This window comes from Sinocyclocheilus rhinocerous, unplaced genomic scaffold (genome assembly GCF_001515625.1).
Source record: "Sinocyclocheilus rhinocerous isolate Xijiao unplaced genomic scaffold, SAMN03320098_v1.1 scaffold666, whole genome shotgun sequence".
In the NCBI taxonomy this organism is placed as follows: domain Eukaryota; kingdom Metazoa; phylum Chordata; class Actinopteri; order Cypriniformes; family Cyprinidae; genus Sinocyclocheilus; species Sinocyclocheilus rhinocerous.
In genome coordinates this window covers 680,722-693,269 of record NW_015661984.1, presented here as the reverse complement: position 1 = coordinate 693,269, position 12,548 = coordinate 680,722, and the positions used below count along the sequence as shown (strand labels likewise).

At 36.7% G+C, this 12,548-nt stretch overlaps 1 protein-coding gene across 1 annotated transcript in view; it reads right to left on the bottom strand.

Annotated features, from left to right (window-relative positions):
• Window positions 1–12,548, bottom strand: part of LOC107726992 (plexin-B1-like) — an 86,842-nt gene that overhangs the window by 30,629 nt on the left and 43,665 nt on the right. Inside the window, exons 2-6 of the mRNA XM_016536731.1 lie at window positions 10,080–10,159; window positions 6,124–7,222; window positions 2,374–2,556; window positions 2,123–2,177; window positions 1,999–2,030 (exon numbers count right to left, since the gene is read on the bottom strand). Coding sequence (XP_016392217.1) covers window positions 1,999–2,030; window positions 2,123–2,177; window positions 2,374–2,556; window positions 6,124–7,222; window positions 10,080–10,093 — 1,383 coding nt within the window. The 5' untranslated portion in view covers window positions 10,094–10,159. The remainder of the gene's footprint in view (window positions 1–1,998; window positions 2,031–2,122; window positions 2,178–2,373; window positions 2,557–6,123; window positions 7,223–10,079; window positions 10,160–12,548) is intronic.

Genomic DNA, 12,548 nt, shown 5'->3' with positions numbered 1-12,548 from the left:
TCATTTGTATAATTCCCTTAGCACTCTTTTAAAACTTCTCAGCTTTTCCGTCATGTTTTCACACAAAACGAAACTATTTTGAAACCGTTATTTAAAACTTTCCTATATGCTGGACAGTATTTATTTATCCTGAGTTGTTCAAATCGCGGTAATCGAATACGGTTTTAATGATAATTAAAACATGAAACTGTAATACTAACCGTGGGGAATTTTATCATGATTTAGCCTATCGTCAAACCGGTAATCTTTCCATCCCTAGTGCAAATATGCTTTGATTTATCCATCCTCTTTTTATTGTTATTTGTATTTATTTACATAACTCTTGTTACTTATTTTCACGTATAAATCATATTGTGAGACAAGACATTATTTTATAAAAAAACACGATTTGTTCCAATTATCAAAGCGGGAAAAATGTGTATTTAAGATGGCTGTCACTAGTAGTAGTAAGAGGGAGGTGGATGGAATAAGAGCTTGTTTACAAGATTGTGATGCTGTGTAAGCATAGAAAACTCCAGCCTCAGTGTTGTGGAGGGGAGTTAGTGCTGTTTGAAGTACTTAGCAGTTCTAGTTTTAAGACTGCTTTTATCAGCAATCTCAGTTTTAAGATCTTAAACATATTTAGTCTCACATTTTGCACATCTGTTTGAAATAAACAACCTTTTGGACTCCAACTTCGCTCCTATGATGTTGATCCTCTTTTGTGACTGTTCGGGTCGTTATCACAGTCCTCTTTTTCCAAATTGCCTAAAATGTCCAAGTTTTGGCTTTGTTTTCCTATTGACATGTTCTCTACAGTCCTTCTACATTATATATGTAAGCATTACATTGCTTTGACCGTACACTGTAGATCCCACTTTTGCCGCATACCATGATTGGTCGATTATGTACAAAGCCTGCACGCTATTGGTCAAACTAGTTTTCCATCATTACCTTTAACAAGTTTGAAAACAACAGGAAAACAAAGCCAAAACCAAGACATTTTATGCAATTTAGAAATCTCGAGCAGGACTAGGGTTGCAAAAAGGTGGAAAATTTCCAGTAAATTTTGGAAACATTCCAGAAATTTGGGAAACTTTACAGGATTTTTGGAATATTCCAGGGATTTTTGGAAAGTTTCCGGAAATTTCCTGGAAATGTTCCACCCCTTTGCAACCCTAAGCAGGACATATCCAGGAAAAAGAGGACGTATGGTCACCTTAGTAAAATTAACTTAGAATACTACACTCTGTAAACATCATCAAATTGGTTTAAAATTTATATTTTTTGCTTTTATTTAAACAACATTTTCAAAAATCAGCCAAAACTAAAATGATTTTTAAACATACTTAATTATCTTATAATTATTACAAATACAGTTTTACAGTTTTTATAAGTACATTTATATGTGCAATATATCAGAACAATTGCAAAAAATGAAAAATAAAAATAAAAAATAACATAAAATGTGATTACCAGTAACAGCAGATTAAATATACAAATAAAAAATAATTAAATAAAAATAGAAATGTCATGCTATTGGTCAACTACAAGACCTATACTATCAGTCACAAGTTTGGAATAATTACGATAGATTTTTACAATGTTTTTGAAAGACATCTGTTATTCTCACTAGGGCTGCATTTATTTAATCAAAAAAACAATATTGTGAAATATTATTTGAATGTATTTTAAAATTCGAATGTATTTTAAAATGTAATTTATTCCTGTGATGCAAAGCTGAATTTTCAGCATCATTACTCCAGTCTTCAGTGTCACGTGATCCTTCAGAAATCATTCTCATATGCTGATTTACTGCTCAATTATTAATTATTTAATAATTAATTATTAATATGTTGCATTAATTTTGCAATTATTTGATATTATGAACTATTATTACAATTTAAATTCACAATATCTAATAAATATAGCCTTGGTGAACATAAGAGACTTTCAAAAAAAACAAATTATTATTATTTTTGACTGGTAGTGTACTAATGACATGATGTTTGAACTCACAGAATGGCTGGTCATGATGTAGACAATTTCAGCTCACGAGCCCTTTGAATTTACAAGCGGTGTCAAACTGAGTCTCCGGTGGTCTCTGAGCAATCACTATCCCTGCAAATACAATGTTTCATACAGCGTGGTTTGTGGTGAAGTCTGCTCTGCGGTCCGACTGAGGAAACACAGAAAGCCTTAGGTATGCTGTTTCAGCACTATGTTGGGATATGACACATTCACCCTGCAGGCGAAATCTCTTTCCATCTGCTTAAGTAGACAGATAATATTACCATATTAAGTGGACAAATATTTCCCTAGTGGTTTACTATAATTCATAAATAAATTGTTTTAGAAATGACCAGTCAAACGGCTAATTTTCATGTCACATACCTTATGCAAATTGCCTTTGGAGTCACCCAAGAAAACAATAGTGTGTCCCTCCTTTACACTAACAGCGACAGCAGTGAGACGGGCGGCTGGGCTGTCCAATACGGCTTTAGCTTCAACCGGCTCCCGGCTCGCCATTGGACTCGGGGTGTGGTCCGAGCCACAGGGATAAGCATTCAGGGTGTTCTGCGAGAGACAAAAACAAGTTTTCGTGACTTTGGTTTTGGCAAAACCTTTGTGACCTAATCCAGTTTCATGTTGTGTAATAATAAACTCTCCGTTTTTTTTTGTTCTCAGTCTATAGCCTCAAGGCTGTCAAATCCTCATAGTTGAGAAAGCCAGATTAGATGAAGCTTATCTTGGTCTCACACTAGGATGGCAAGGCTGCTCCATTCTTTGAGACTAACGCTATCAAATCTGCTCCAGCGGTCTTTGATAAAATCTAGCTAGCATGTCATGCCATGCTCCCTCATTATCAGAAGTGATCTGTTTGTGTACCAGACTAAAGAACATATGGGGATCAGGAAAATGTGTTTCAGTGTTTGAGGATTTGCAAGAAACACAAAGAATGCTGTATTTGGGTGGCGGTGTTTGTCTGTGGATCAGTAACATCCTACTTAAAGGGATTGTTCACGCAAAACGTCTGTCATCACTTATTCAACCTCATGTTGAAAAAACCATATGACGTTCTTTTTTCGGTGGAACCTAGAAAGAGATGTTTTGAAGAATGTTCAAGCTGTTCTTTTCCATTCAATGAAAGTGGATGGAGACCAGGGTCTGTCAAACTCCAAAACAGAAAAAAGGACCATAAAGGATCATTAAACGTACTTTGACTTGTGCCATATATTTAATGTCCTAAGTCATATTTACAGTAAGTAATTATTTTAGCAAAAGCAAAAATGAAGTTGCCACAATAACAAGAAAGCTACATTAAGAATCTGGTAAATAACATCTCATATTTAATTTCTGGAGAATGAGCATCCATCCTAATTCACTTGCATTTTATTTAAAAGAGCAGCATGAACATTATGCTAAATATCTCCTTTAGCATTCCACAAAAGAAATAAAGTCATATGGGTTTATACACCATGTTGATGAGTAAATGATGACAGAATGTGCATTTTTAGCTAAACTATCCCTTTAACAGACATTCTCTCCTTTCAATAAGTCTTCTAGACATCTAACCCTCCTCAGACTTATATTTCTCCTTCCTACCCTCTTTTCTAGCAGACATCATTAGTAGTTTGAGCTTGGGGTTTATTGATCCGAATAACCCTGTTTAGGACTGAGCAGGCCGGGTTCTGGATGCTGAATAGGCAAATATATGGAGGTCATGAGGAGGTTGTTTGCCTGTGAGCCCACATCCTTGAGTTCTTTGATTTGTCTTAAGATCTTGTTAGGACTAATGCTCAAAACATAATTCACTCAGATCATGGCAGGCAGAATCGTATGAGTTAAAGCAATTTGCCTGAGAATTAATGATGAGCAATGCATCTAAATTAGGATAAATGTTAGTTTAAATACACCGTTGGAGGGAAACGATGTGGTCCAGTTCCCTAGAGTTACGTTGTGGGCATCCTTTCCCCATTTTCCCATGCTTTTCAAACAAAGTTAAACTACTATGATGATTATGTGGAAACGGTTGACCTCAAAACCGAATTATATGGATAATTTATAAGTATAATGTTTCTTTCAATGTGAAGACAGTGTACAAGTGAACAGCATCTATCAAATATTCCTGTAAAATGAACACTTTAAGACTGTGTCATTATCAATTGTGACAAAACAAATACATTTCTAGCATCAATAAAAAAAGTTTAACCTCTACAAGGTTTTTCTAACCCGCTTATTTATGCCCAGGCTCAGGCCACTTTTAACACTGGATTACAATTTTTGCCTAACACCATATAACAGGTATACAGTGTCTATACTAACAATGTCTAAAAGCATCACATCACAGAAGAATTCTGTCATTTTTGTCTTTTTTATTTATTTATTTTTTAAAATTGTGTATGTAATTTCTACCACGTCTCACATGACATATAGTGTCATATGTGTTGGAAATTACATTTTGGAATAACATAAAATTCCTGACTCCTTTGTCTTGCTAAAACTAATTTCATGACTAGGGATGGGTGGTATGATATTTTTTTTAATAACAAAGATAAAATAAAATATGCATAACTGTACTGTGATATCCAATGTTATAATGAAATAAAATTACTCCTATTAATAAATATGATTTTGATCATATTGCCCACCTCTAATACAAACTAACATTTTATGTATCCTAAAAATGTGCAATTATATTTACATCGATTTTTCTTGTTTTCTTCATATACATCATGTCATATTTCATCTTAAGCATTTAAATGACCCTGTTGTCTCCAAGTACAACCAAGTACACTAATGTTTGGGGAAAAAAAAAAAAAAAAAAAGTGTTAGCAGGCAAAACTATTCAGTGTTTGAAATGATGTCCACACAACTGTGGGACAGCTGTAATATTTTAGAAATTGATAGAAATCTGTTTCACAAAATAAACATCAAAAGATTTATTTTTAAAATGTAAAAATCATTTTATATTAAAGTAGTGATGAAATGGAAGTAGTGACACATCTTTTCATCTGTATTGTGATATAAATGCAGGTAAATCATATTTCTGGAAAACCTTGCGTTGGCTGTTGACTGGATGTTGAGATTTGGGAATGTGAACTCAAAATTGAATGCAGATGAAGGTGAGCCTGCAGAGACTGTGTTTAAGCAAACTAAATGATACATTTTTAAATGAAACATATACTGTACATGTATGAATCTTTTACAATAAGATCTATAACTTGCATTTTAAAAAATAGATAGCGTGAATTTTCATTTCATGCTGAAAAAATTTCCATTAACGTGGAACAGCTTAAAGGATACATCTTAAAGGGATAGTTCACCCAAAAATGAAAATTCTGTCATTAATTGCTCACCCTCTTGTCGTTTCAAACCCATAAGACCTTCGTTCATCTTCAGAACACAAATTAAGATGTTTTTGATGAAATCTGAGAGCTTTCTGACCCTGCATAGACAGCAATGCAACTGACATGTTCAAGGCCCAGAAAGGTGGTAAAGACATTGTTAAAATAGTCCATGTGGCATCAGTGGTTCAACCGTAATTTTATAAAGCTATGAGAATACTTTTTGTGTGCAAAGAAACCAAAAATAAGACTTTATTCAACAATTTCTTCTCTTGCATGTCAGTCTTCAACGCGTGTTCATGAGAGTATCATGACGCATACGTGTGCATTCCTCTGCTTGTAAACAAGGCGCAGCACATCCGGGTTCTACGTCAGAACGCCGGTTCCTGTGTCAGCATCATCACACGCATGTGTCGTTGTACTCTCATGAATGTGCAGCAGAGACTGACATGCAAGAGAAGAAATTGTTGAATAAAGTCATGAAGTTTTCTGATGACTTCTGCACAAAAAGTATTCTAGTAGCTTCATAAAATTAAGGTTGAACAACTGATGTCACATGAACTATTTTAACAATGTCCTTACTATGTTTCTGGGCCTTGAACGTGGTAGTTTCATTGCTGTCTATGCAGGGTCAGAAAGCTCTCAGATTTCACCAAAAATATCTTAAATTGTGTTCTGAAGATAAATGAAGGTCTAACAGGTTTGGAACGACATGAGAGTGAGTAATTAATGACAGAATTTTCATTTTTGGGTGAACTTTAAAAGAATATTTAAAACTCTCTATGCATTTACTCACCGTAGGCAGGTTGGCACAGTTGGATTTAACGTCATACTCAATGTATGCCACCTTGTAGCCATCTTTCACTCCGTATTGCGTGTAGCACAGATCTCGTGTAGCATCAATACCGCGGTCCACTTCATCCAGAGAGTACACACACAATGCAGATTCCTCACCGGGTCCATTAGCAGCACTAACCGCCGTAGAAAAGACTCCCATCAAAACCTGCGAGCCTCCAGATTCCTCACCGCCCACCTGCGCCCCCTGGAGGAAATTGTAGTTCCTTCCTGTTGAGCCCGAGTGACACATTAGCGGTACCTCAACGTAGGAGTAATACGCTTGATCGTCCAAACACACCCGTGCCACGTACGTACGATATTCCCTCGATGTAGCTTTCAGGTCGCGTCTATAGAACAAAAAGTAGACGTGATTGTGTCGCGCAAAGGTTGCGACAAAATTGTGATCGTACTCTGAGAGGCGCCCGGCTACAGCGAGCTTAGCGGTTTCCTCATAGGAGAATACCGGCTCTGTCGAAAGTTGGCGAGTGGAGACTGGCGGGTGACTGCTGGTGTAGCCTCGTCCCACATAAAGGACAGGATCTTTGTCTTGCGGTCGCACCACGAGCCCAACTGTTGACGCCGTAGGGTCGTTAGCCGCCACATATTGTGTATCAACAGGTCTCTCGGCAGAGAAGAGGACTTCGTTCACATTGGCTAGGCTGCGTTTCTGGCAGGTGCCCTGGTGTACACTGCCACAGGTGATGAGCAGAAGGGAATATGGATCCACTAACAGAAGCTTGTTGTGATTGTTAACGAGCCCAGCCTGAGGGCAGTTCTCCAGGGTAACTGGAGGCAGACAGTCCTTGCTGTCTCTCACGGGGCCGGTTCTCTCATCCACTTCAAGACGGAGGCCATCAAGGCCAGCGAGCTGGAACAGATGGTCCCGGGCCCCCACGTAGACCGTTCCTATGCTGGGGTCAGGGTGCAATGCCAGGTGCTGGAAGACCGAGTCATTGGAGGAGAAGCGAGGGTAACTGCTGTGGACCCCCAGAACACCCAGGATGAGGGACTGAAGCAGGGTCACGACGAGGGCCATCCCACACTGCACTGCAAAAACACTGATTGCATGTAACACAACTTCGTATTAGCTCACAGAACAGAGCCAAACATAGTAGAGCTAATCAAAGACAGTAAGTTCCCCTCAGACATACATTCATATAAACTCCTACCCCTAAATGAATCGCGATTTGTTTAGCATCTCAACCGATTTGAATCGTCACATATTTGAATCGATTTTCAACCGGCTCGCGGTTAATCGTTACATCCCTAGTACTTAATAAAAAAATGGAAATACTTTGGCATTTTGATATATACCAAAGTACTAGAGGTCGATAGTGGATTTGACCAATAACCAGGCTGGACCACACTTACCAATAACCAATTAATCAACCAGTAGTTTTTGGATACTGAATGAAAGCCAACATAATAGAAAAATAGTGCTGTACTTTATTACAAAATTAAAAAGGACTGAACCATGAAAACATACTGTACTTTTTAAGTGAAATATATAAATTCATGTTAGTTCGTTGTGCAGTAATTAATGTTAACAGATACAACTGTAAAATTAATTTTATTTTATTAGTTAATGTTCTACATAATCTAACAGTAACATAATCTAGCAATACTTCTCCAGCAATTAGTTATGGGTGCCGATTAATCAGCAAAACTGATCGGTTGACCTCTACACAAAAGTGAATGATATTCTGCATTATACCATATTCATTCAAAAATATTCATTTAAATCATGCATATTCATTTAAATGGTACTTTGAAATATTATCAAATACATGTGTATATATCAAATAAATATAAATATTTACAATGTAAGTGTAAATGTTTAAATAAACAGTATTGTAGTATTTTTTGTTTTGTTTTGTTGTTTTTTGGACATGGTACCATGGTATTGGTAATATAACCTTAAATGTGTAGCATGTTTTTGTAAGTATTTACATACATATTTAAATAAATTAGAAAAGGGATTTAAAATAAAGGCCAGTGTTCAGTGCTTAATTTGAGCCGGATTCTGTTCCGGAGAATGTCAGATTTTGGATTTTTGATTTCCGGTATTTGTTTTTAAAGATCCGGCATTAACAAGTGCGTTAGATCATGACAGTGTGTGCGTGCATACGAGACAGAGCGATTGCGGGTTTATGTAGATGTATTTGGAGCACGATTTGTTGATTATGTATTGGTCCTCAACATATTATTGACCGATCAGCTTTCTTACGTTCAAAATCGCACTCGTAGATTGGTGCAACTGCTTAACCCACTCTCTCCACTATTTTGTGAGCAGCGGAACGTTTGGAGAGAGTGTAATAATACCAGAAATAATACCAAATAAAGTCAAATATTATAATGTATAAACATTATAAACACTATAATCATAGCCTAGTCCCCCTCACTCCAAGACAAATAATTTAAATGTAACGGTATGCAGAACAGATCAAGAATGAAAAAATAGATATATAAAGCTAAAGAAACCAAAACAAAGAGAAACGGAAAGTACCGTTGGGCTCACATACCTCTCTCATTCGGCACACATCCAATGTTTCCATATTCGCAATGTATTTCAATGTTAAACTATTATTTATAATGTAGACTAGGCTTCATGCGCGTTCGCATATCGACGGAAAAATCATCCTCTTCACATGTGCAAAAATGCGCTTGCCATTACAGCAGCTGTAGACCGGTTATACTCTTTAAATTGATATGTTTGGCTGACTGTATTTTATTTTGATAATGAACAGACTGCGATGGCAAGTTTGAATTGCTATAATATGTGGTGTGTGCGCGAGGCGCCGGCGCGGTCAAACAGCTGACACATTAAATACTCCATTTTTGGCATTGCAGATAAGAGTAAGACGACCCGCAAAGTGTCAAAAAAATAATAATAATATTTAAAAAACGAACACTAGCTTCTCTGTTCTTTTTCTATTCTATCTGTTTTCTTTTTATTTATTAGGCCTATATAATAAAACAAAAAACCTTGCTACGTGTTAAGCTGAGCACTTCATCATCGTATCATTGCTCTTTTGTTCATTTTGATTGCTTCCATTGTCCTCATTTGTTAGTCGCTTTGGATAAAAGCGTCTGCTAAATGTAAATGCTTACTTTTATTTTTGCACACTTGCAATAAAAAGAACATTTGTGTTTTTGTAATTAAGCAAACAAACAGGATGCGCGTTCTGTCGTCTCGGTTCTCGGTTTCCTTTCCGTGAACTTGTTTTCGGATCGCCGCACCTCACATCTGTTTTATATCTGTTAATTATTTAGTCACAACGCCTTTTTATCTGCTGATTTGGATCTGGCAATGTTTCATTTACAAATTAAGCACTGCCAGTGTTACCATGGTACATTTCCAAAAGTATGGTATTATCGTGGTGCATGTAAAATAATAAAATAAAATAAAAATAAATAAATAATGCATTACCATTTTTGTACATGTACAAAAATCAATCAATCAATCAATCAATCAATCAGTCAGTCAGTTAATCAATCAAGCAATCAATAAATCAATCAATAAATAAACCGAAAACTAGATATTCATTTGGTGGTACAATGCCCAAATAACACTAATAAGGTACTTAAAAAAAGAATACCACAGTATTACCATGTTATATGTACAAAAGCATGATAACACCATGCATTTACTAGTGGATACTTATATACAGTAGTCAACATTTGAAGTGGATCAAAAAAGTTCATCAAAGTTGTCCTAAGACAAGAACGAATTTTGGTTTTAGGTTTTAGGACAACTTTGATGAAAGGTTTTGATCCACTTCAAATGTTGACTACTGTACAATAAAGTGGTCTACTACATAAATGAATTATCACTTTGACATAGGGTAACAATCTTCAGACAAGGCCTGTAAAAACCCATATTTAAGAAATATGATGGGAAAATAGCACACATACCATCTGTCAGACATATGATGTTCGGGAGGCTGCTGTCCTCTTGGTTATCCAGTGGCATAGCACATGCCTGTGGAGACAGTCTGTGAGGGTAGAAAAACATGCCGATTAGCTCTTACACAGAGCATTGAGCAATCTGAAGAGAGGAGGCTTAATGCCATTGTGGCTCATGGGAGACACAGCTGTTGAGCTGAGCAATCCTTCCCTGACAGGAAATTGGATGATATAGGCCCTAAGTCACCATCGAAGCCCTAATGCATTGCTCTGCAGTAGCAGATTGGCAGAGATCCTGTACTCTGAGGAGGCAAACTGTCGATGATGTTTTATATGAATTAGATGTGATTAATAAGAAGCCATTACAGGGTAGTAGTCTCCGCTTTCTTGAGGCAATTCAAGCTGACCTAAACAATCAATAAGATAAAAAGTGAAATAATGTGATTTGATTACTTGTGTTATGGCTCAGCATCACCCCTGATTCTCCATTTCCCTAAGTGGAGCACCTTTCGTTCATTTCCCACATTCACTCGTCTACTACTGACCTCTTTCTCCAAGTCAGCATTGAATAAATGGGAACAGTTTAAATGCACAGTATAGGGACACTCACAAAACTGACTGCAGGCCAATGAATAAGATGATTTTAGGGTCTTATTAATTATGACATGTTGGCCTTGCTCAGTTACCTCTTTTTGGTTTGGCCTGATCTGTGTGATAAATGATTAACCAGTAATGACTATGCAGCAACTCTGGAGTATAATCTACCAACTTTGAAACTGTATTTTCTGTACTGAATGATTTTAAAATAATAGTGGGAGGTTGAATCAAAAGGAATCAAACAATCCAGGTTCAGATTCCTTTTAAAGATTCTTGTTCTGTAATGGTTCCATTAACGATTCTTTTGAAATTGAGGAAGCATTTGAACAACAGAAATACTGGGATAATTTCAATATTGAATGTGACATCAGTGGTACTCTTGTGAATCTGCAGTGATGACTGACACGGAAGAGAAGAAATTGTTGAATAAAGTTGCTATTTTTGTTTTCTTTGTGCACAAAAAGTATTCTTGTAGCTTCATAACATTTAGGTTGAACCACTCATGTCACATGAACTATTTTAACGATGTCCTTAACTTTATGGGCCTTGAACGTGGTGGTATTCGGTACTGCATGATAGTACTGCATGTAGCCTATTTACTGAAAAGAAGAGTCATTTGTTTGGCATGTCTTATTCTCAATCAAAAGAAAAGACTCTTAAAAGCTTAATTTGCTTGGTAAATTCTGATTCCTGATCACTCTTATGAGCCAGTTATTTAAGCGTATGCAGTATGTTTATGATCCACTAAAAAGAACCGGATCATAAGAGTCACTAGTTAAGGAATCAGACTCTACTGGTCACGCTGTATGTTTTGACTCACTAAAAAATAAGGGCACACAAGAGTCATGAGAAGTGAGAAGTATTCAGCTGGTCATGTGATCTCAGCATGGTGGCCACCCAGAGAGAAGACCACCCTTAGGTAGAATTTTTCTAGCCCACTGATACGACCCGAGTCAGTTCATATGAATGTGCCGAATTTGAAACATATAGTACAGCATTTAAAACATCATTTGTAGAAAGTATTTCATTAAGTGTAAAATTTGTAAGAAAAGGTTTCAAGCACCGATAGTCTGCAACAACTAAACAACCAAAGTTGGCAACTAATGACAGGCTTGTTAGCGACAACATGCTAAAGCTAACCGACTGTGTGCTTTTGCCAAGCCTTATATAAAGTAAGGCTCTACGAAATCTATTGGATTTTTTTTCAACATTTTTCTGGATTCTGTTTTTTTTCCTGTTTTTGTTTTAATGGTTAAATTAAAAATGTTAATCAAAAAGCATGTCTAATTAATTGAAATCATGAAACTTACACAATTTAACAGCAATTTATTAAAGTGCCCCTATTATGCCATTTTTACGGTTCCTAATATTGTTTTGGAAGTCTCCTACAACAGGATTAACATGCATGCAAGGTCAAAAAACGCTTTCGTTTTCTCAAAATATGCATTTAATATCACCTCATTTTCCAGCAATTCTCAAACGATTCGTTCGAAGCAGTTCAAAGATTCAGTCTCTCTAAACCCCTCCTTTCCGTGAGCCTGCTCTGCTCTGATTAGTCAAATGGCCTAGTCTGTTGTGATTGGTCTACGGTGTACAGCGCGTGTCGGAAACGATACGCCTATTTCAACAGTTCTATATTTTGAACGCTCTATAGAAAGTATAAAAATCTATTATTTATCATACTTACAGGTTGTGATTCAGTGGAGCAGCTGGTCCAAATAAACAGGATACTGATCCATCTTTCCGCGTTGAACGTTTTGTGAATCCCGAAGCAGACATCAGTAGAATGACGTGTTTGTGGGCGGGGTCAAGTTGTTCGCAGCAGGCCAACGGAGAACATAGGCGCGCATTATGCAAATGTGTTACCCCGTGATGTGTAGC